This window comes from Scyliorhinus canicula, chromosome 6, assembly GCF_902713615.1.
Source record: "Scyliorhinus canicula chromosome 6, sScyCan1.1, whole genome shotgun sequence".
Taxonomy (NCBI): domain Eukaryota; kingdom Metazoa; phylum Chordata; class Chondrichthyes; order Carcharhiniformes; family Scyliorhinidae; genus Scyliorhinus; species Scyliorhinus canicula.
In genome coordinates, this window is record NC_052151.1 from 183649433 (window position 1) to 183671101 (window position 21669).

The following is a 21669-nucleotide window of genomic DNA, read 5'->3' on the forward strand; positions in this document are numbered from 1 at the left end:
CCCACTCAACTCTATCAAACGCTTTCTCTGCTTCCAGCGCCTCCCCCTCCACTGCCAGCATCATGATAACATTGAGCAGTCTCCGCTCATTCGTGTTGAGCTGCCGCCCCTTGACAAATCCTGTCTGATCTTCGTGAATTACCTCTGGCACACAATCCTCTATCCTGGTAGCCAGGATCTTCGGCAGCAACCTAGCGTCCACGTTAAGGACCGAGATAGGCCTATATGATCCGCACTGCAAGGGGTCCTTATCCCGTTTTAGAATCAAAGAGATCAGTGCCCGCGACATCGTCGGGGGCAAAGCCCCCCCCCCCCTCCTCCCTTGCCTCATTGAAGGTTCGCACCAACAGGGGACCCACCAGGTCCGCATATTTTTTGTAAAATTCCGCCGGGAACCCGTCCGGCCCCGGGGCCTTACCTGACTGCATTTGTCCGATCCCCCTGACTAGCTCCTCCAACTCTATCGGCGCCCCCAACCCCTCTACCAGCCTTTCTTGAACCCTTGGGAAACATAGCCTGTTCATGAAGCTCTCCATCCCCTCTCTCCCCCTCAGAGGTTCCGACCGGTACAATCCCTCGTAAAAGTCCCTAAAGACCCCGTTTACTTCTGTCCCCTTCTGCACTACATTTCCACCCCCATCCTTCACTCCACCAATTTCCCTAGCCGCATCTCGCCTACGGAGCTGATGCGCCAACATCCTGCTCGCCTTCTCTCCATACTCATATACCGCGCCCTGTCCCCTCCTCCACTGTGTCTCCGCCTTTCTGGTGGTGAACAAGTCAAAATTGGCCTGCAAACTGCGCCGTTCTCCCAGCAACCCTTCCTCCGGTGCCTCCGCATATCTTCTGTCCACCTCCAGGAGCTCTCCCACCAGTCTCTCCCTCTCCATCCTCTCCCTCCTTTCCCTGTGGGCCCGGATGGAGATCAGCTCCCCCCGGATCACTGCTTTCAGAGCCTCCCAGACCATCCCCACCTGGACCTCCCCCGTATCATTGGTATCTAGATACCCCTCAATGCTTCTCCGAACCCTCTTACACACCTCCTCCTCCGCCAGCATCCCCACACCCAGGCGCCAGAGCGGGCGCTGGTCCCGCGCCTCCGTCATCTCCAGATCAACCCAGTGCGGGGCATGGTCCGAAATCGCTATGGCCGAGTACTCGGCATCCTGCACCCTCTGAATCAATCCCCTGCTCAGGACAAAAAAGTCTATCCGGGAATAAACCCTATGGACGTGAGAGAAAAAGGAATACTCCCGCGCTCTCGGCCTCCCAAACCTCCAGGGATCCACCCCTCCCATCTGGTCCATGTATCCCCCTCGGCACTTTGGCCGCCGCTGGTCTCCTACCCGTCCTTGAACCGGACCGGTCCAGTGTGGGATCCAGCACTGTGTTAAAATCTCCCCCCATGATCAGGCTCCCTGCCTCCAGGATGCGGCCCAACAATCGCCTCATGAAGCCAGCATCATCCCAATTCGGGGCATATACGTTCACCAGCACCACCTTCTCTCCCTGCAGCCTACCCTTCACCATGATATATCTGCCCTCCTTGTCCGACACCACCTCAGCCGCCTCAAACACCACCCTCTTCCCCACCAGAATCGCCACCCCCCGGTTCTTCGCGTCCAATCCTGAATGATAAACCTGCCCCACCCACCCCTTCCTCAGACGAACCTGGTCCGCCACCTTCAGGTGGGTCTCCTGGAGCATAGCCACGTCCGCCTTCAACCCCCTTAGATGGGAAAACACCCTGGTTCTCTTAACCGGCCCATTCAGCCCCCTCACGTTCCAGGTAATCAGCCGGATCAGAGGGCAACACGCTCCCCTCCTCCGCCGACTAGCCATAGCTTGGCAGATGTTCGTCCCAGGCCAGCACACCCCGTTCGACCCATTCCCCATGGCGATAACACCTCTCCTCTTCCCCCCCCCCGGCCCCCATCGGCTCCTTCCTAGTCGTTCCAGCAGCAACCCGGTGCCCCCGCCCCCCCGGCTAGGACCCCTCCTAGCCGCGACGCACCCTCCATGGTACTTCCGTGAGTCAGCTGACTTCTGCTGACCCCGGCAGCTCCCGCCAAAACCTATCCCCTCCCGGCATGGGGTCATACCCCTCTTGCCACACCTCCTTGGCATTGCTGCAGCGCGGGAAAGAAGACCCGTAGAAGCCCCGCCCCCACCGCAAGCTCCACCCCCCCTGCCCCGCAGCGCGGGAAACCAGAGGAAAGCCCACGCTTTCGCACTGCCACACCCCACCCTTCTGACGCAGTTCCCCAAAATCCAGTTTCACCTCAATCCCCAGCCCCGTACAGAAGAGAACATATAAAACACAAACACCCAACACTCCCCACCTAACCCACAACCATGCCCAACCAACAAACCCACCCGTAAACAGAGCAAACAGAAAACCAGCATACATAACACACATGTCGAAGTTAAAAAAGTTGAAACCAAACAGCAACAGCGGAAACAACGACGGCCAAAGTATGTCCCCAGGCCCTAGTTCGAGTCCAGTTTCTCCGCCTGTACAAAGGCCCACGCCTCCTCCGGGGACTCGAAGTAATGGTGCCGGTCCTTGTATGTCACCCACAGGCGCGCAGGCTGCAGCATTCCAAACCCGACCTGCTTGGCATGAAGCACCGCCTTCGTCCGGTTGAACCCGGCCCGCCGCTTAGCCACCTCCGCACTCCAGTCCTGGTAGATCCTCACTACCGAATTCTCCCATTTACTGCTCCTCTCTTTCTTGGCCCAGCGCAGCACACACTCCCGGTCACTGAATCGATGGAACCGCACCAGCACCGCCCTCGGGGGCTCACCTGCCTTGGGCCTCCTGGCCATCACTCTGTGCACTCCCTCAAGCTCCAGGGGCAAATGGAAGGACCCCGCTCCCATCAACGAGCTCAGCATCGTGGTCACATACGCCGGGAGATCCGACCCCTCCGCCAGGCCCAGGATCCTCAGATTCTTTCGCCTCGTGCGAACGTCCAGCTCCTCCAAGCGGTCCTGCCACTTTTTATGTAGTGCCTCGTGCAACTCCACTTTCCCCACGAGGACCACGGCCTCCTCCTCCCTTTCAACGGTCTGCTGCTGCAACTCCCGAATAGACTCCTCCTGGGCCGCCTGGGTCCCAAGCAGCTTGGTCGTAGTTGCATTCAGCTCAGCAAAACAACGTAGGAGCGAGGCCTGTTGCTCCTGCGCCCACTTTCACCAGTCCTCGGGTGTTGCGCCGGCCGTCATTTTGTTTTCCTTCCCCTGTTTTTTTTGGGGAGTTGCTGCAGCCTTTTTCGTCGTCCCACTCCGGGTGAGCACCATAAAGTGTGGGGCAAGCTCTTCCAGGCACCTTCCCCCACCGGGATGTGTAAAAACAGCGCCGTTTGGGGCCCTCGAAACGGCCCAAAAGTCCCTAAATAGTGGGAGCTGCCGAACGTGCAGCTTAGCTCCGCATAGCCGCAACCGGAAGTCAATACAGAACTAATATAAAGGGTACAATTCTAAAAGGGATGAAGGAGCATTTTGTGCTTTATTAATAAGTAATTAGAGAATAAAAGCTAGAAGGTTATGTTAAACTTGTGTAGAACACTGGTTCAGCCTCAACTGGAGTATGGTGTACTGTTCTGGGTGCTGCACAGAGTGCAGAAAAGATTCAGGAAAATGATTCCATGGATGAGGAACTTCAGTTTTGTAGATAGATTGGAGAGATTGGGACTGTTTTCCTTGGACAAAATTGAGTGGAGATTTGGTAGACGTGTACAGAATCATGAGGGCTCTGGACAGAATAAATAAGGAGAAACTGTTCCCACTCATGAAAGGATGGTGAATGTGAGGGCACAGATTTAAGGTAAGTGGCAAAGAAGCAATTGGGACATGAGGGAAAACTTTTTTGTTTGGATTCGGAAAGCATTGCCTGAGAGCGTGGTGGAGGCAAGTTCAATCCAGGCATTTGGATTATTATTTGTAAAGGAAGAATGTGAAGGTTGAAGGCCAGAGAATGGCATGAGGTAGATTGCTTCTTTGAAAAACCAGCGCTGATACTATGAGCCGAAAGATGACCGTCTGTGCTGCAACCATTTGGTGAAAATGCATTATGGGAAGGATTATGGGACTGCTAGGGAGGGAGGTTTGGAAGGTTCTCGCAGTACAACCTGAATGTAGGGAAAAACGAGGTATTCCCGGTGAATGAGCTGGTGCAGCGGGCTAATTTAGGGGGGATGCCATTTACGGTAGTGAGGAATCGGTTTAGTATTTGGTGATTTAGGTAGCGAGGGAATTGACGGGGCTCCAAAAGTGGAACTTGACGAAGCTGGTGGAGGAGGCTAAAACGGGGATCTTAAGAGGTGGGATACACTGCTCTTAACGTTGGCGGGGAGGGTCGAAGTGGTGAAAATTAATATTCTGCCAAGGTTCTTCTTTATCTTTCAAGTTCTCCCGATCTTTATACCAAAGGCCTTTTTGCGGAAAGAGGACACCATCATTTCTGACTTTGTATGGGTGGAGAAGGTGCCGAGGGTGATGGGGAGGACCCTGCCACAGAGGCAGAAGCAGGGGATGGGGGCGCGAATGTGGACAAGGTGCATTGGTGGTGGGATGGAGAACGGGTAGAGTGGGTTAGAATGGAGGAGGAATCTTGTCAGGGGTCTAGTTTGAGGGCTATGGTGATGGCAGCGTTGCCAGTGGCTCAGAGTAGGTGTTCAGGGAGCCCGGTGGTGCAGTCCACGGTGAAGATATGGAATCAGTTGAGGAGGCATTTTAGGGTGGAAGGGGTGTCGATGCTAATGCCGCTGTGCAAGAATCATGGGTTTGAGCTGGGGGGAGATGGATAGTGCAAGAGGATAGTGTATACAGGAGGTGGAGGGAAATGGGGCTGGTCAAGGTGAGGGATCTGTATTTGGAGGAAGGATTCGTCAGTCTGGAGAAGCTAAGGCAGAGGGTAGAGCTGCCGAGAGGGAGTGAGTTCAGGTATCTGCAGCTTGGGGACTTTGCGCGAAAGGTCTGGAGGAGGTTCCCGGGATACACCCTGCTGGAGCGACTGCTGCTTCTGGATGTGGAAGTGGGGGCGAAGAATTGGAGATATATACAAGTGGCTGGGGGAGCAGGGAGACGAGCGGGTGATGAAGATCAAGGAGAAATGGGAAGCTGAGTTGGGAGGGGAGATCAATTGAGGCGTATGGAGTGAAGAACTGTGTGGGGTAAATGGGACCTCCTTTTGTGCAAGGATGAACCTGATACACTTTAAGGTGGTGCTCAGGGTGCATATGACTCGGGCCAGAACGAGTGGGTTCTTTCAGGGAGTAGCAGATGAGTGTGAGAGGTGTGGGCGGGCGGCAGCGAATCAGGTGCACATGTTTTGGTGTTGCGAAAAATTGGGACGATTCTGAGCGGGAGTGTACGCGTTGTTAGCCAGGATAGTGGAGGAGGAAGTAGACCCGGACCCTTTGGCGGTGATATTTGGTGTTTCAGAGAAACCGGAGCTCATGGAGAGGAGGAAGGCCGATGTCTTGGCCTTCGCCTCTCTGATTGCACAGCGGCGAATTTTGCTGGAGTGGCGGACGGCATCGCCACCGGGGGTAGTGGCTTGGTTGGGAGACCTGTACGTCTTCCTGCGATTAGAGAAGATAAAGTATGAGTTAAGGGGCTCTTCTGGGGGGGGTTTGATGAAAGGTTAGAGATGTTTGTGACCGTGTTTGAGGAGCTGTTCATCGCGGTGGGGGGGTTGTAAAAGGGAGATATCTGTACAGACTGTATAGTTGATTGTTGGGAAATATGTTTATTCTCTGTAACCTTTTTGATTCACGTTTGTAATAAAATATATATTTTTAAAAACATTGTTCGGGTATTATGAATGTACGATAATACTTCTCAATTATTTCAGCAATGTTATCTGCATGTTTTTAATGTCTCTCTTATTCTAAGAGCATTCCCAGTAAGGAAATCTAACTGTGTGAGGTTAATTATGTACTGGACACTCAGCAGGAAATTAATTAAAGACGGAATATAATTTTTTTCTCTTTTTTAAAAAGGAATACACGCAGAGCAGCTGAGGTCTGGATGGATGAATTCAAAAATTTCTATTATGCAGCAGTGCCTTCAGCTCGCAATGTGCCGTTTGGCAAGTAAGTAATGTTTAACAAACCTCTGACATTTTGGGTTTAAAGTTTGACCTTGCTGTGCTCCACTGAAAGATGCAGTATAGGCTGCATTCGTGTAGCTTCGTTAGGAGCTGACTGCACTTAATCCTTAACTCACAGATCTTTTTGTCTACTTTTTACCTCATTGATTTGTGCAGGACTCATTGAGAGGTAAGAAAGAGTAAATGCTTCAGTGTGTTGATTGTGTAATAATCTCCAGCTGGATTTGATTCTGACCTCGGGGTGACTGTGTGGAGTTTGCACTTTCTCCCAGTATCTGCGGGGGTTTCCTTCGGATCTTCGGTTTCCTCCTACAGCCCAAAGATTGCAGGTTAGGTGGATTGGCCATGCTAAATTGCCCCTTTGTGTCTAATGGTTACGTGGGGGTTGGGCCTAGTTAGGGTGCTCTTTAGAGAGCAGGTTCGATTGGCCTCCTTCTGCACTGTCGGGACTCTTTGATTCTATGGTTTCTGTGATACTGAGAACTAAGATGCTACAATTTAATACTCTGATGAAAGGTAAAGATTGCAGAATTTAGTTTTTGAGAGCATAGCATTAGTAAATCCACTCAGCCCCCTCAATGCTATTCTACCATTTAAGTAGATGATGATTGATCTGTTTCTGAACTCCACCTACCCACCTTAGTTCTGTGACCCTTGATATGCCTATCCAACATCAATTCAGTTTTGCAGTTTTCAAGTGATCATCAACCTCAACAGCTTTTTCTGAGAAAGTTCTAGATTTGCACTACATGAAGAAATGCTTCCTCATCTTTCCCCTGAACAGTGAAGCTTGAATTTTAAAGTTATACCCTTGTCCTCTATTTACCCACTGGAGGATATCATTTTTCACTATCTACCCTAGCGACTCCTTTAATCACCTAAAACATCTTGATTTATCACCATTTAATTTTCAATACTCAAGGGAGTACAAGTATAGTTAATGTCGCCAATGCTCATAATTCCTTTTGCTTAATTTTGGGAAATAATCTGGCCAGGATAAATAGCATTAATTGGGTTTAATTGCAGCTATTGGATTCAATAGTCGCTACGGTGCTAATAGGTGGATAATCGGGGAACACTGATTTGATATATTCAATGAAGAAAGCAACCTGGAATGTTAATTTTCTGGACCTCAAAAGGCCATAGTTAGCAATCTAAAAACATGTGTTACTCTCATTCTGCCTTGGGCAACAGTAAGATAAATCTAAGGAAGAGAAGGAGGAGGAACAGTATAGGAGAAGGAAAACCAATTGTCATGAATCAAGAAGGACCAAAGACCCAGCAAATCTCCCAGTTCACGATGTTATAATTCCAAAACACTGTAAAATTTGTGAATAAGGATACCTTAAGTATATAAGAATTGCTAGATAAAGATAAACCATGATCATCTATTTCCCCTCCTACCATCCTGGTATAAATGATAATCAAACATAGGAATTAGGAGCAGGAGTAGGGCACCCAGCCCCTTGAGTTGCTCCGCCATTCAATAAGATCATAGCTGATCTGATTGTAACCTCAACCCCGTATTCCTGCCAACCCCCATAACCTTTCACTCTCTTGCTTATCTAGAATCTACTTACCTCGGCTTTAAAAATGTTCAAATACTCTGTTTCTACAGCCTCTTAAGGAAAAGAGTTTGAAAGAATCGCAACTCTTTGAGAGAAAAAAAAATCTCATCTGTCTTAAATGGGCGACCCCTTATTTTAGTGACTCTGTGTTAGAATCATAGAATCCCTGCAATGCAGAAGGAGGCCATTTGGCCCGTCGAGTCTGCTTCTAGATTCTTCCACGAAATGAAATATCCTCTCCACATCCACCGTGTCAAGACCTCTCAGGATCTTCTATCTTATACATAAGTTGCACCTTACTACAAACCACTACAAAAAAAGTCAAATCAGAATGAATTGGGCAGACCACTTGGCATCGATCTAGGCAGTGAAAATTACAAAACCACATCTAGCCTGGTTGACCTTGCAAAATCGCCCCTACTAATATCTGGGACCCATGCCAAAATAGGGAGAACTGTCCAACGAACTTGTTAAACAACAGCCTGACCTGGTCCTACTCATCGAATCATACCTTACAACTAATGTCCCAGTCTCCTCCATTGTCCCACTGGCAGGTCAGACAGCAGGGCAGTGGTGTACAGAAAGGAGATATTGACCCTGGCGTCCCCAACGTTGACAGTGGACCCCATGAAGTTTCACAGCATGAGGTCAAACATGGGCAAGGAAACCTCCTACTGATTATCACCTACTGCCCTCCCTCGACTCGTGAATCATAATTCCTCCATGTTGAACATAATTTGGAAGAAGCATTGAGGGGTAGCAAGAGCACAGAATGTGCTCTGGGTGAGGAACGTCCATGTCTGTCAACAGGGTAGCTGGCACCACTACTGACAGAGCTGCCCGAGTCCTGAAGAAAATATATGCAGCAGCAGATAATGAGGGGACCAACAAGAGAGGGAAGTCTACTTGATCTCTTCCTCACTAATTTGCTCTTGCAAAAGCATCTGTCCAACACAGTAGTGAATAGGATGGCAACTACACAGTCCTTGTGGAGATGAAATTCCCATCTTCTCGCTGGCAATACACGCCATTGTGTTGTGTATCACTGCCACTCTGTTAAATGGCAGATTCCAAACAGACCTGCCAGCTCAAAACTGGGCATCCATGAGGTCCTGTAGGCTATTAAAGCAGCAGCAATATTGAATTCATAAGCTGTAACACCATGGCCCAAAATATTCCTCTCACTGCTATTACTGTCAAACCAGAATGCCAACTGGCGAGGACGGTGTCGAGGGTGGTGGGATCCAGGGTCAAGCCAGGATGGGGACTCGCGGTTTTTGGGGTTGGGGTGGAGCCGGGAGTGCAGGAGGCGAAAGAGGCCGGTGTGCTGGCCTTTGCGTCCCTAGTAGCCCGGCGAAGGATCTTGCTACAATGGAAGGATGCGAGGCCCCCAAGCGTGGAGACCTGGATCAATGACATGGCGGGTTTCATTAAGCTAGAGAAGGTCAAATTCGTCCTGTGAGGATCGGTACAAGGGTTCTTTAGGCGGTGGCAACCTTTCCTCGACTTTCTGGCTCAACGATAGGGTACGGGGACAGTAGCAGCAGGAACCCGGGGGGAAGGGGGAGGGGAAAGGGGGGGGGAAGGGGGAGGGGAAAGGGGGGGAAGGGGGAGGGGAAAGGGGGGGGGAGGGGAAAGGGGGGGAAGGGGGGAGGGGGGGAAGGGGAGGGGAAAGGGGGGGAGGGGGGGAAGGGGAAAGGGGGGGGAGGGGGGGAAGGGGAGGGGGAGGGGGGAGGGGAAAGGGGAGGGGAGGGGAAAGGGGGGGGAGGGGAAAGGGGGGGGAGGGGAAAGGGGAGGGGAAAGGGGAGGGGGGAGGGGAAAGGGGAGGGGAAAGGGGAGGGGAAAGGGGAGGGGAAGGGGGGGAGGGGAAAGGGGGTGGGGGAGGGGAAAGGGGGGGGAGGAGAAAGGGGGGGGAGGGGAAGGGGGGGAAGGGAAAAGGAGGGGGGAGGGAAAAGGGGGAAGATGACTATGTTTAATTTTAATTTATTTTTAAGTTCTCTTGTTCATTGGGGTTGGGGGGTGGGGGGATGTAGTACATGCGTTGATACGGTCTGGGGGTGTTACAGTTATTATGGGTTATTTTGTTGCATTTCATTGTTTGTCGTTATATTATATTTTCTGTAAAAAATTCCAATAAAAATTATTTTTTTTTAATAACCAGAGTGCCAACCTGGTTCAATGAAGAGTGTAGGAGAGTATGCCAAAAGCAGCCCAAGGCATACCTTAAAATTAGGTATTGACCTGGTCAAGCTACAACGTAGGACTACATGCATGCTTAATAGCAGATAAAGATGTAATAGAGCTAAAATTATCCCGTAATCGACAGATCAGATTCTGCAAAATCCGGTTGTGAATGGTGTGAACAATTAACAGGAGGAGATGGTTCCGCAAACATCTTCATCCTCAATGATCAGGGAGCCCAGGATATCAGTACAAAGGACAAGATTGCAGCATTTGCGACGATTTTCAGCCAGAAATGCCGAATAGATGTTCCATCTCTACCTCCAACTGGAGACCCCAGCATTACATATGCCTGATTTCACCCAGTTCGATTCACTTCACGTGATATTGAGAAAAGGCTGAGTGCACACGATACAGCAGATACTTTGGTCCTTGATAACATTCTGGCAGGAATACTGAAGACATGTGCTTTAGAACTCGCCATGCCCCTAACACAGGTACAAAACTGGTATCTACCGACATTGTGGAAAACTGCCCTGATATGTCTTTTCAACCAAAAGCTGGACAAATCCACTTCAGTCAATTACTACACCCCAGTCTACCCTCAAGCATCAGAATGATGGAAGGTCTTGTCAACTATTCTATCAAGCAGCACTTACTCAGCAATAACCTGTTCACTGATGTTCAGTTTGTATTCTGCTAGGATCTCTCGGCTCAGACTTCATTACAGCCTTAGTTCAAACATACAGAAGAGCTGAATGCCAGAGATGAGGTGAGAGTGACTGCCCTTGACATCAAGGCAGCATTTGATCAGGTATGGTATCAAGGAACTCTAGCAAAGTTGGAGTCAATTGGAATCAGGGGAAAACTCTCCACTGGTTGGAGTTATACCTGACACAAAGGTCAGTCATCTCAGGCTCAGTATATCACTATCAGCCATCTTCAGATGTTTCATCGATGACCTACCTTCCAACATTTGGTCAGATGTGGGGATGTTCTCTGATGACTGCACAATATTCAGCACCATTTGCTCAAACACTGAAGCAGTCCATGTGCAACTGCAACAAGACCTGGCCAATATCCAAGCGCTGAGTAATATTTGTGCCACTAGTGCTAGACAATGACCATCTCCAGTAAGAGAGAATCAAACCATCACCCCATGACATTCAATGGCATCACCATCACTGAATCCCCCACTGTCAACATTCTGTGGGTTAGCATTAACCGCAAACTGAACTGGACTATCCATACAAATACTGTAGCTACAAGGACAGGTCAGAGGCTAGGAATCTAGTGGTGTGTAACTTGCCTCCTGACACCCCAAATCCACCTACAAGGCACAAGTCAGGAATGTGATGGAAGGGCAGCACGGTGGCACAGTGGATTAACCCTATTGCCTCACGGCGCCGAGGTCCCAGGTTCGATCCCGGCTCTGGGTCACTGTCTGTGTGGAGTTTGCACATTCTCCCCGTGTTTGCGTGGGTTTCACCCCCACAACCCAAAAGATGTGCAGAGTAGGTGAATTGGCCACGCTAAATTGCCCGTCAATTGAAAAAAAAATGAATTGGGTACTCTAAATTTATTTATTTTTAAAGGAATGTGATGGAATACTCTCCACTTGCCGGGATGAGTGCAGCTCCAACAGCACTGAAGAAGCTTGACACCATCCAGGACAAAGCAGCCTGCTTGGCACTCCTTCCACAAGAATTCACTCCCTCCACCACTGATGCTCAGTAGCAGTCATGTGTACCAGGTAGAAGATGCACTGAAGGAACTCACCAAGGCTCTAATGCAGCACCATCCAAACTCACAACCACTACCATCTAGAAGGACATGGGCAGCAGATACCCGGGAACTCCACCATCTGGAAGTTCCCCTTCATGTCACTCGCCATCCTGACTTGGAAATATATCGCTTTCACTGTCACTGGGTCAAAATCCTGGAGTTCCCTCTCTAACAGCACTGTGGCTGTACTTACACCACACTGACTGCAGCGGTTCAAGAAGGTGGCTCATCACCACCTTCTTAAGGGTAATTAGAGATGGCGATCAAATGCTGGCCTAACCAGAGAAGCCCTCATCCCATAAGAAATTAATTTTTTTTAAATATCTAGGAGGACGTGGCAGCAGGCAAATGATAACACCACCACTTGCAAATAACCCTCCACGTTTCACCATCCTGACTTGGAACAAAATTGGAGTCCTAAATCTGGAACAGCACTAAATCTTCCAACAGCACTGTAGGTGTCCCGTTCAAAGAGGCAGTTCAGCACCATGTTCATCAGGACAATTAGGGATGGGCAATAAATGCTGGCCTAGGGATGTCCACATCCTAGGAACAAATTTAAAAAGTGGTCATGGAATTGTTGATGCAACATAGCAATCAGTTAGTCTACAACAAATCCAGACATGAGGCAAATCATGGAGCTTCAAAACCACTTCTGCCCAGCAATGTTCAGGGCTTTATAAATGATTTAAATTTTTGTTTTTCTGTGCAATCTGTAACAGAGTTGTAAATGACTTGCAAGTTTGAGTTATTGAAGGAGAATACTGAATTGTGTTATTGGAAGAACTTTTTCCTTTATTATGAAATTATGTCTTTTGAATCTGACTTCACTGCTGTACTGAATGAATGCTGCACTGTCCAAGGTGCAATCTTTCAGATGAGATGTTGAACTAAAGCTTGATCTGTTCTTTTGGATGGATGGAGAAGATCCCATGGGCGTTATTTGAAGATGATCAGAGGCGTTGTCCCTGAAGTAACTTCACTGATGCAGGGTATCTGATGATTATCACATTGCTGTTTGAGGGAGCTTGCAGTTCTCAACTTGGCTGCCACATTTCCTACATTACAATGTGACTGCACTTTGAAAGTACACAATTGGCTGTCAAGAACTTTGGGGCTTCTTGAGGCTATGTAAGGTGCTATATAAATAAAATATATTTCCTTTTTTGCACAGCATTCAGAGCAGATTAGAACTGAAGAAAAAACTGGCCTGTAAACCATTTAAGTGGTACCTGGAAAATGTTTATCCGGAGCTAAGGTAGGTTTCTCATCCAGTTCTGATTCTCCAGGGCTGAAATCTATGATATATTTCTGTATGGTAAAGTTCTCTGAATAAGTTTCAAATGTTTAACCTGTACAGTTCACAGAACGTCAAGGGGCACAGGTGAGTGCATTGGCCATCGCTAAGGAGAATTGTGGGGGGAAACAAAAGGTCTGAAGGTGGATAAATCACCTGGACCGGATGGACTACACCTCAGGCTTCTGAAGGCGATAACTGAGGAGATTGTGGAGGCATTGGATGTAATCTTTCCGGAATCATTGTGGAGGCATTGGATGTAATCTTTCCGGAATCATTGTAGGCAGGGAGGGTCCCAGAGAACTGGAAAATGGCGAACGTAACAACCCTGTTTAAAAAGGGAGGCAGAAGATGGGGAATTATAGGCCAGTTAGCCTGACTTTGGTCGTTGGTAGGATTTTAGAGTCCATTATTAAATATGAGATTGCGGAGTACTTGGAAGTACATAGTAAAATAGGACTTGAATCAGCACGGCTTTGTCAAGGAGAGGTCATGCCTGACAAATCTGTTAAGAGTTCTTTGAGGAGGTAACAAGGAAGTTGGATAAAGGAGAACCAGTGGACTTGATCTGTTTAGTTTTCCAGAAGGCCTTTGACAAGGTGCTGTTAAAGACTGTTAAATCAGTTAAGAGCTGGGTGGCACGCTGGCACAGTGGTTAACACTGTTGTCTCATGGCGCCGAGGACCCGGTTCAATTCCAGCCCTGGGTCACTGTCCGTGTGGAGTTTGAAAATGAATGAAAATCGCTTATTGTCACGAGTAGGCTTCAATTAAGTTACTGTGAAAAGCCCCTAGTCGCCACATTCCGGCGCCTGTCCGGGAGGCTGGTACGGGAATCGAACCGTGCTGCTGGCCTGCTTGGTCTGCTTTAAAAGCCAGCGATTTAGCTCAGTGAGCTAAATTCTCTCTGTGTCTGCATGGGTTTCACCCCCATAAACCCAAAGATGTACATGGTAGGTGGATTGGCTATGCTAAATTGCCCCTTGGGGGGGGGGGGGGGGGGGGGGGGGGGGGGGGGGGGAGAATTGGGTACTTTAAATTTTTTTAAATTAATTAATTAATTAATTAAGAGCCCATGGTGTTACGAGTAAGATATTGGCATGGATAGAGGATTGGCTGACTGGCAGAAGGCAGAGAGTGGGGATAAAAGGGTCTTTTTCAGGATGGCAGCCGGTAACTAACTGTGTTCCACAGGGGTTGGTGTTGGGGCCACAACTTTTCATAATATACATTACCGATCTGGAAGAAGGAACTGGGGGCACTGTTGCTAAGTTTGCAGATGATATGCAGAGGGACAGGTAGTATTGAGGAAGCAAGGGGGCTGCAGAAGGACTTGGAAAGGCTAGGAGAGTGGGCAAAGAAGTGGCAGACAGAATACAACGTGGAAAAGTGTGGGTTATGCACTTTGATCGGAAGAATGGAGACATAGACTATTTTCTAAATGGGAAAAGGCTTATGAAATCAGAAACACAAAGGGATTTTGGAGTCCTAGTTCAAGATTCTCTTAAGGTTAACGTGCAGGTGCTGTTGGCAGTTAGGAAGGCAAATGCAATGTTGCCATTCATGTCGAGAGGACTAGATTTTTTTTCCTCTTGAGGGTTTGCAAGTCTTTGGAGCTCTCCTTTCCAGAGAGTGGTGGAGCCAGGCTCAGTGATTATTGGACAGAGATGGGTAAATTCTTGATGAACAGGAGAGTCAAAGGGAGGCAGAATATGGAGTTGAGGCATCAGCCATGAACTTCTCAAATGGCAGAGCAGGCTCGAGGGACAGAATAGCCTGCTCCTGTTCTTAATTTGTATGTTCAGAGAGGTGCTTGTTGTTTTGTTTCCTAACTGTAGTCCCCATGATATATTCCAGATGTTATGGTGAATATGATTTTACCACTGTGCATGATGGCTAGCATAATGGGGTGCCACTACCACACAACTCAATTATGAAACAGAATGCTGTAGATCAATAATGAATAAAACAAAACTGCATGCAATGCAACTAACTTTCTGTGAACCACAGTTAGTGCTTAGTACAAAATATAAACTCACATCATTTAAAAGGGATTAGAAGAGTTTAGGTACACAAGATAAGTTTGTTCATGCATTCAATGGACCTTAACATGGTGTGAACTAATGAATAAACACATCTGGTTCTACTCGAACACCTAAAAAGCTATAGACATAGACATTGAATTTACAGTGCAGAACCGGCAACTTGAAATAAAAATAATGAAAAAGTTCACTTTTTGGCTGATACAAGCAGCTAAGTGTTGGGGACTGTAATAACTCAAGAGAGTTGCTAACATTCAAACCCCTTCCTTCCCTGGTTCACAACATGTTTAAACGACTTGATGGTGGAGTATAGGGAACGGCGATGTAAAGATCGGTGATCTAATCTGAGATGCAAAGAAGTTTGTTGACTAGGCATTAATCACCAAGAAGCCCATTGTCTAGCATAGGATTCTCCAGGATTCCCAGCAAGAATTAGTCATCGTGCCTGCCACTGGTAGGGTGGTAATTGAGCTTCACTACTTGCCAGTTGGTATGTTAGGAAGACGCAAATGATTCCAAGTTTTGGTGCTTTCTACCAGGCAGTTACAATGCACAGGCAGAAGCCTGACAATAGGTAGCCACACCAACCTCTCTAGAGAATGGTGTAAGGAGATGTAACTGATAAAAAGCATGAGAGGAGGAAAGGAACCAGACTGGCCATACAGATAAAAGAAGCAGATGGAAAATGCCTCGATTTCCTACTCTGTTTCTATTAGCAAAGCCAGTTCATGCAAAAGTGATTACTTAGCTCATCTAAGAACAGAAGACACTGAAAATGCTCATCAGGTTTGGTAGCATCTGTGGAGAGAGAAAACCAGTTAACCTTTCAAGTCCGTGACCTCTCATCAGTGTTGGATGATGCTGGAGATTTTAAGCAAGCACAGAGTCGAGAAAAGAGGGGAGAAAGAACAGAATTAAAGGGAAGGCCAGTGATTTGGTAGAAGGCAGGAGAGAGTACATGGCAAAATAAATGTGTTAATGGGACAAGTAAAGAGATAAAACTGAGTATGGTGGAAGTTACAGCAGAACCAGATGCTGCCAACTTGCTGAATGTTCCCAGCACTTTTCGTTTACACTTCAGCATCCACAGTATTTTTGGTGATTACTCGTTGCCCTCTTCTTTAAATATAGTTCCAAAATTCCTGTTTATAAAAACCTCCTTACTACTTTGCTGTTCTTATTTTTAGCCTGTCACCATTTCTGTACGTTTGCGTGTACCGACTTCCGGTTGCGGTGATGTGGAGTTAAGGCGCCCGTTCGGTAGCTCCCGCTATTTTTGGTCTTTTGGGCTCTTTTAAGGGCCCGCAGCGGTGCTGGTTGGACTTTTCCCCGGGTGGGAACACATCCACTGTGCTTATCTGCCGGTAGATGGACTGGACCAGGAGCGGAGTGGTCAAAAAATCGGCTTTGGAGCAGAGAAAGGTGCGAGGCAGGAAAAACAAGATGGCGGCGGGCGGGGAACCGGCAGCGTGGCAGTAGTGGGCACAGGAGCTGCTCCAGCGCTGCTTCAGAGAGCTGAAGGCTGAGATCCTGGAACCGTTTAAGGCCTCGCTGGGCAAACTCATGGCGACTCAGACGGCTCAGGTTGCAGAGATCCGAGAGCTACGGCAAAAGGCCTCGGAGAGCGAGGACGAACTCCTGGGCCTGGCAGTGAAGGTGGAGTCGCACGAGGCGCTTCACAAGAAATGGCTGGCAAGGATGGAGGAGATGGAGAACCGCTCCCGTCGGAAGAACCTGCGAATTCTGGGCCTCCCGGAGGGGCTGGAGGATTTGGATTTGGGGGCCTACGTGGCTGTGATGCTGAACTCGTTAATGGGTGCGGGGTCGTTCCAAGGACCCTTGGAGCTGGAGAGGGCCCATCGAGTGCTGTTGAGGAAGCCCAGGCCGAACCAGCTGCCTAGGGCGGTGCTGGTCCATTTTCACCGCTTCGTTGACCGTGAGTGCGTGCTGAGATGGGCGAAGAAGGAAAGGAGCAGCAAGTGGGAGAATGCAGAGATCAGGATCTATCAGGACTGGAGCGTGGCGGTGGCGAAGAGAAGGGCTGGTTTCAATCGGGCGAAGGGAGTGCTTCACAGGAAGGGGGTGAAGTTTGGCCTGCTACAGCCGGCTCGCCTGTGGGTCACTTACAAGGACTGCCAGCTCTATTTTGATTCTCCGGAGGAGGCCTGGGCCTTTGTCCAGGCAGAGAAGTTGGACTCGAACTGAAGATTGGGGGGCTGGGGAAGGATGTACATAGTCCGGAGGCTCAGTCCTTCTTCGTATCCTTTAGTTTTTATTGGCTGTGTTTGAGGTTGCCTTTTTGCAGTTCTGCTTTTTCCCTTTTTGGGGTTGTTATTTATTTATTAGGGTGCTTTTTCGTTTTTTCACTGGTGGAGGGTTGGGGAGCTGTTCGCGGTCCCGCTGGGTCATGTTCCCGTCTTTATCCCGCGTGTTGGGTCGGGGGGGGTGGGTTTGGGATGGAAGCGTGGGTTTCCTTCCCATGCTGGAGGAGCAGTGGGCAGGGCCAGCACTGGGAGGGGGGAGTGGTCGTTGTGTTGCATCGGGGAGGGGGGTGGCGTTGGGATGGCGGGAGCAGCCGGAGTCAGCAGGAGTTGGCTGACACGGAAGTACAATGGAAGGGGTTACGCAGCTAGGGGGGCCCTAGCTTGGGGGGGGTGGGGGGGGGGGGGGGGGGGGGGGGGTACCGGGTTGCTGCTGTAGGGGAACTGCTGGTGAAGGGGGGGGGGTCTGCGCCACCGTGGGGAACTGGCCTGGGGGATTCTGCGGGCACGTGGTGAGCCAAGGGAGAGCTATGGCTGATCAGCGCAGAGGGAGGGGGAAGACCCCCCAAATTCGACTGGTCACATGGAACGTGAGGGGGCTGAATGGGCCGGTGAAGCGGTCCCGGGTCTTGGCGCACCTAAAGGGGCTGGGAGCGGGTGTGGCTATGCTCCAGGAGACGCACCTTAAGGTGGCGGACCAGGTGAGGTTGAGAAGAGGCTGGGTTGGGCAGGTGTTTCACTCGGGGCTGGATGCGAAGAATCGAGGGGTGGCGATTTTAGTGGGCAAGAGCTTGTCGTTTGTTGCGTCTAATGTGGTGGCGGACAGTGCAGGTATATACATAATGGTGAGTGGTCGGCTTCAAGGGGAGCGGATGGTTTTGGTTAATGTGTACGACCCCAACTGGAACGATGCGGGCTTCATGCGGCGAATGTTGAGCCGGATCCCAGACCTGGAGACGGGGGGCTTGATCTTGGGAGGGGACTTTAATACTGTGTTGGATCCAGCTCTGGATCGTTCGAAGTCTAGGACGGGTAAGAGGTCGGCGGCGGCCTCGGTGCTGAGGGGGTTCATGGATCAGATGGGAGGGGTAGACCCGTGGAGGTTTTTGAGGCCAGGAGGTAAGGAGTTCTCCTTTTTCTCCCATGTCCACAAGGCTTATTCCCGGAATGACTTTTTTGTTCTCAGCAGGGCGCTAATCCCGAGAATAGTGGGGGCGGAGTATTCGGCGATAGTCATATCTGACCATGCTCCACATTCGGTGGACCTGGAGCTGGGGGAGGGGAAGGATCAGCGCCCACTGTGGAGGTTAGATGTGGGGCTTTTGGCAGAGGAGGAAGTATGTGGGCGGGTCCGTAGGGGTATAAAGGGGTATTTGGAAGCTAATGATAACGGGGAGGTGCAAGTTCGGGTGGTTTGGGAAGTGCTTAAGGCGGTGGTTAGAGGGGAGCTGATATCCATTCGGGCGCACAGGGAGAGGGGGGGGAGAGGGTTGAGAGGGAGAGGCTGGTGGAAGAAATGGTAAGGGTGGACAGGAGGTATGCGGATGTCCCGGAGGAGGGGCTTTTGAGGAAGCATCGCAATCTCCAAACGGAGTTCGACATACTGACCACCCGGAAGGCGGAGGCGCAGTGGAGGAGGGCGCAGGGGGCGGTATATGAGTACTGGGAGAAGGCAAGTCGGATGCTGGCCCACCAGCTCTGGAAGCGGGAGGCAGCGAGAGAGATAGGGGGAGTCACAGATGCAGGAGGGAACTTGGTGGGGAGTGGCAGGGATATTAATGGGGTGTTCAGATCCTTTTACGAGGGGCTGTACTGGGCGGTGTCCCCTAGGGAGGTGGGCGGGATGGGTCGCTTTCAGGGGATAAGCTGGAGTTCCCAAGAGTAGAGGATGAGCGGGCGGAGGGTCTGGGGGCCCTAATCGAGTTGGAGGAGCTGATGGAGACGCTGGGGAGCATACAGACAGGGAAAGCACCGGGACCTGATGGGTCCTGGTGGAGTTTTACAAGAAGTTTTCAGATCTGCTGGGTCCGCTGCTAGTGAGGACCCTGAATGAGGCAAGGGAGGAGGGGCTCTGCCCCCGACGATGTCTGGAGCAATAATCTCACTGATCCTGAAGTGGGATAAGGACCCCCTCCAGTGTGGGTCTTGCAGGCCGATTTCGCTCCTCAAAGTGGACGCAAATGTGTTGGCTAAGATACTGTCCAGGAGGGTGGAAGATGTGGTCCCGATGGTTATCCATGAGGACCAAACGGGGTTTGTGAAGGGGAGGCAGCTGAATGTCAATGTATGGCGGCTTCTTAATGTTATGATGATGGCGTCGGCGGATGGGGAGGCGGGAATAGTAGCATCGATGGATGCGGAGAAAGCTTTTGACAGGGTGAAGGGGAGCTACATGTGAGAAGTGCTGAGGAGGTTTGGGTTTGGTGAGGGATTCATTAGCTGGGCGAGGCTGCTGTATAGCTCCCTGGTAGCGAGTGTGGTGACGAATGGGAGGAGGGAGGAGGACTTTCGACTGTCCCGGGGGACGAGGTAGGGGTGCAATTAGGTTAGCAATTGAGCCCTTGGCCATGGTGCTGAGGGATTCGAAGAACTGGAGGGGGATTGTGCGCGGGGCGGGGGGGGGGGGGGGGGGGGGGGGGGGGGGGCGGGGGGGGGGGGGGAGGAGGCACCGGTTGTCGCTGTACGCAGATGATTTGCTGCTGTACATTGCGGATCCGGCAGGGGGGATGCCAGAGGTGTTGAAGATACTTGGGGAGTTTGGGGATTTTTCGGGCTATAAGCTCAACGTGGGGAAGAGTGAGCTGTTTGTGCTGCACCTGGGGGACCAGGAGAGGGAGATAGGAGAGCTCCCGTTGAAGACGGCGGAGAGGAGCTTTAGATATCTTGGGATCCAGATAGCTAGGAGCTGGGGGGGCCCTGCATAGGCTGACCTTTTCGAGACTGGTGGAACAGATGGAGGAGGAGTTCAGGAGGTGAGATGCGTTGCCACTCTCTTTGGCGGGTAGGGTCCAGTCAGTTAAGATGACGGTGCTCCCGAGGTTTTTGTTTCTTTTCCAGTGCCCCCCCATATTGATTCCGAAGGCCTTTTTTAAGAGGGTTAATAAGAGTATTCTGGGGTTCGTGTGGGCGCGGAAGACCCCGAGAGTGAGGAGGGTTTTCCTGGAGCGAGGCAGGGAGGTAGGCGGCTTGGCGTTGCCCAACTTGTGTGGGTATTACTGGGCTGCAAACGTGGCAATGATTCGTAGGTGGGTGATGGACGGGGAAGAGGTTGGAGGTGGCGTCCTGTGTGGGTGCGAGTTTGGAGGCATTGGTGACGGCCCCGCTCCCACTCCCCCCAGCAAGGTACTCTACGAGTCCGGTAGTGGTGGCTTCCCTCAAAATTTGGGGGTAGTGGAGGCGGCATAGGGGGCAAGTGAAGGGCAGCACGGTAGCATTGTGGATAGCACAATGGCTTCAAAGCTCCAGGGTCCCAGGTTCGATTCCGGCTTGGGTCACTGTCTGTGCGGAGTCTGCACATCCTGCCCGTGTGTGCGTGGGTTTCCTCCGGGTGCTCCGGTTTCCTCCCACAGTCCAAAGATGTGCAGGTTAGGTGGATTGGCCATGATAAATTGTCCTTAGTGTCCAAAATTGCCCTTGGTGTTGGGTGGGGTTATTGGGATGGGGGAGGTGTTGACCTTGGGTAGGGTGCTCTTTCCAAGAGCCGGTGCAGACTCTATGGGCTGAATGGCCTCCTTCTACACTGTAAATTCTATGAATCTATGAATCAGTGTGGGCCCCGTTACGGGGCAATCACCGGTTTGCACCAGGGAGAATAGATGGTGGGTTTTTGAGTTGGCATAGGGCAGGTAGATGGGGGACCTTTTCCTTGGTGGGACGTTTGCAACTCTAGAGGAGTTGGAGGGGCAGTGGGGCATCCCCCTGGGAATGCTTTCAGGTATATGCAGATTAGGGCGTTTGTCAAGCGGCAGGTGGCGGAGTTTCCACTACTGCCGCCTAGGTGGGTACAGGATAGGGTGCTCTCGGGGACGTGGGTCGGTGAGGGGAGGATCTCGGCAATTTATCAGGTGATGCAGGAGGAGGAGGAGGCCTCGGTGGAAGAGCTGAATGCGAAGTGGGAGGCGGAGGTAGGGGAGGAGATCGACGATGGGAAATGGGCAGATGCCCTGGGGAGGGTGAACTCATCCTCTTCTTGCGCATGGCTCAGCTTAATTCAGCTGAAGGTGCTGCATAGGGCGCACATGACTGGGGCCAGGGTGAGCCGGTTCTTTGGGGGGGGGGGGGGGGGGAGTTGGGGGAGGTGTTCAGGAGGCCCGGCGAACCACACCCACGTGTTCTGGGCGTGTCCAGCGTTGGAAGGGTTTTGGAAGTGGGTGGCTGGGACTTTGTCCAAAGTGGTCGGTTCCAGGGTGGAGCCAGGC

At 50.7% G+C, this 21669-nt stretch overlaps 1 protein-coding gene across 1 annotated transcript in view; it reads left to right on the forward strand.

Moving 5' to 3' along the window:
* Positions 1 to 21669, forward strand: part of galnt2 (UDP-N-acetyl-alpha-D-galactosamine:polypeptide N-acetylgalactosaminyltransferase 2) — a 172454-nt gene that overhangs the window by 141157 nt on the left and 9628 nt on the right. The window contains exons 12-13 of the mRNA XM_038800613.1: positions 6009 to 6101; positions 12827 to 12910. Of these exons, the coding sequence (XP_038656541.1) occupies positions 6009 to 6101; positions 12827 to 12910 (177 nt within the window). The remainder of the gene's footprint in view (positions 1 to 6008; positions 6102 to 12826; positions 12911 to 21669) is intronic.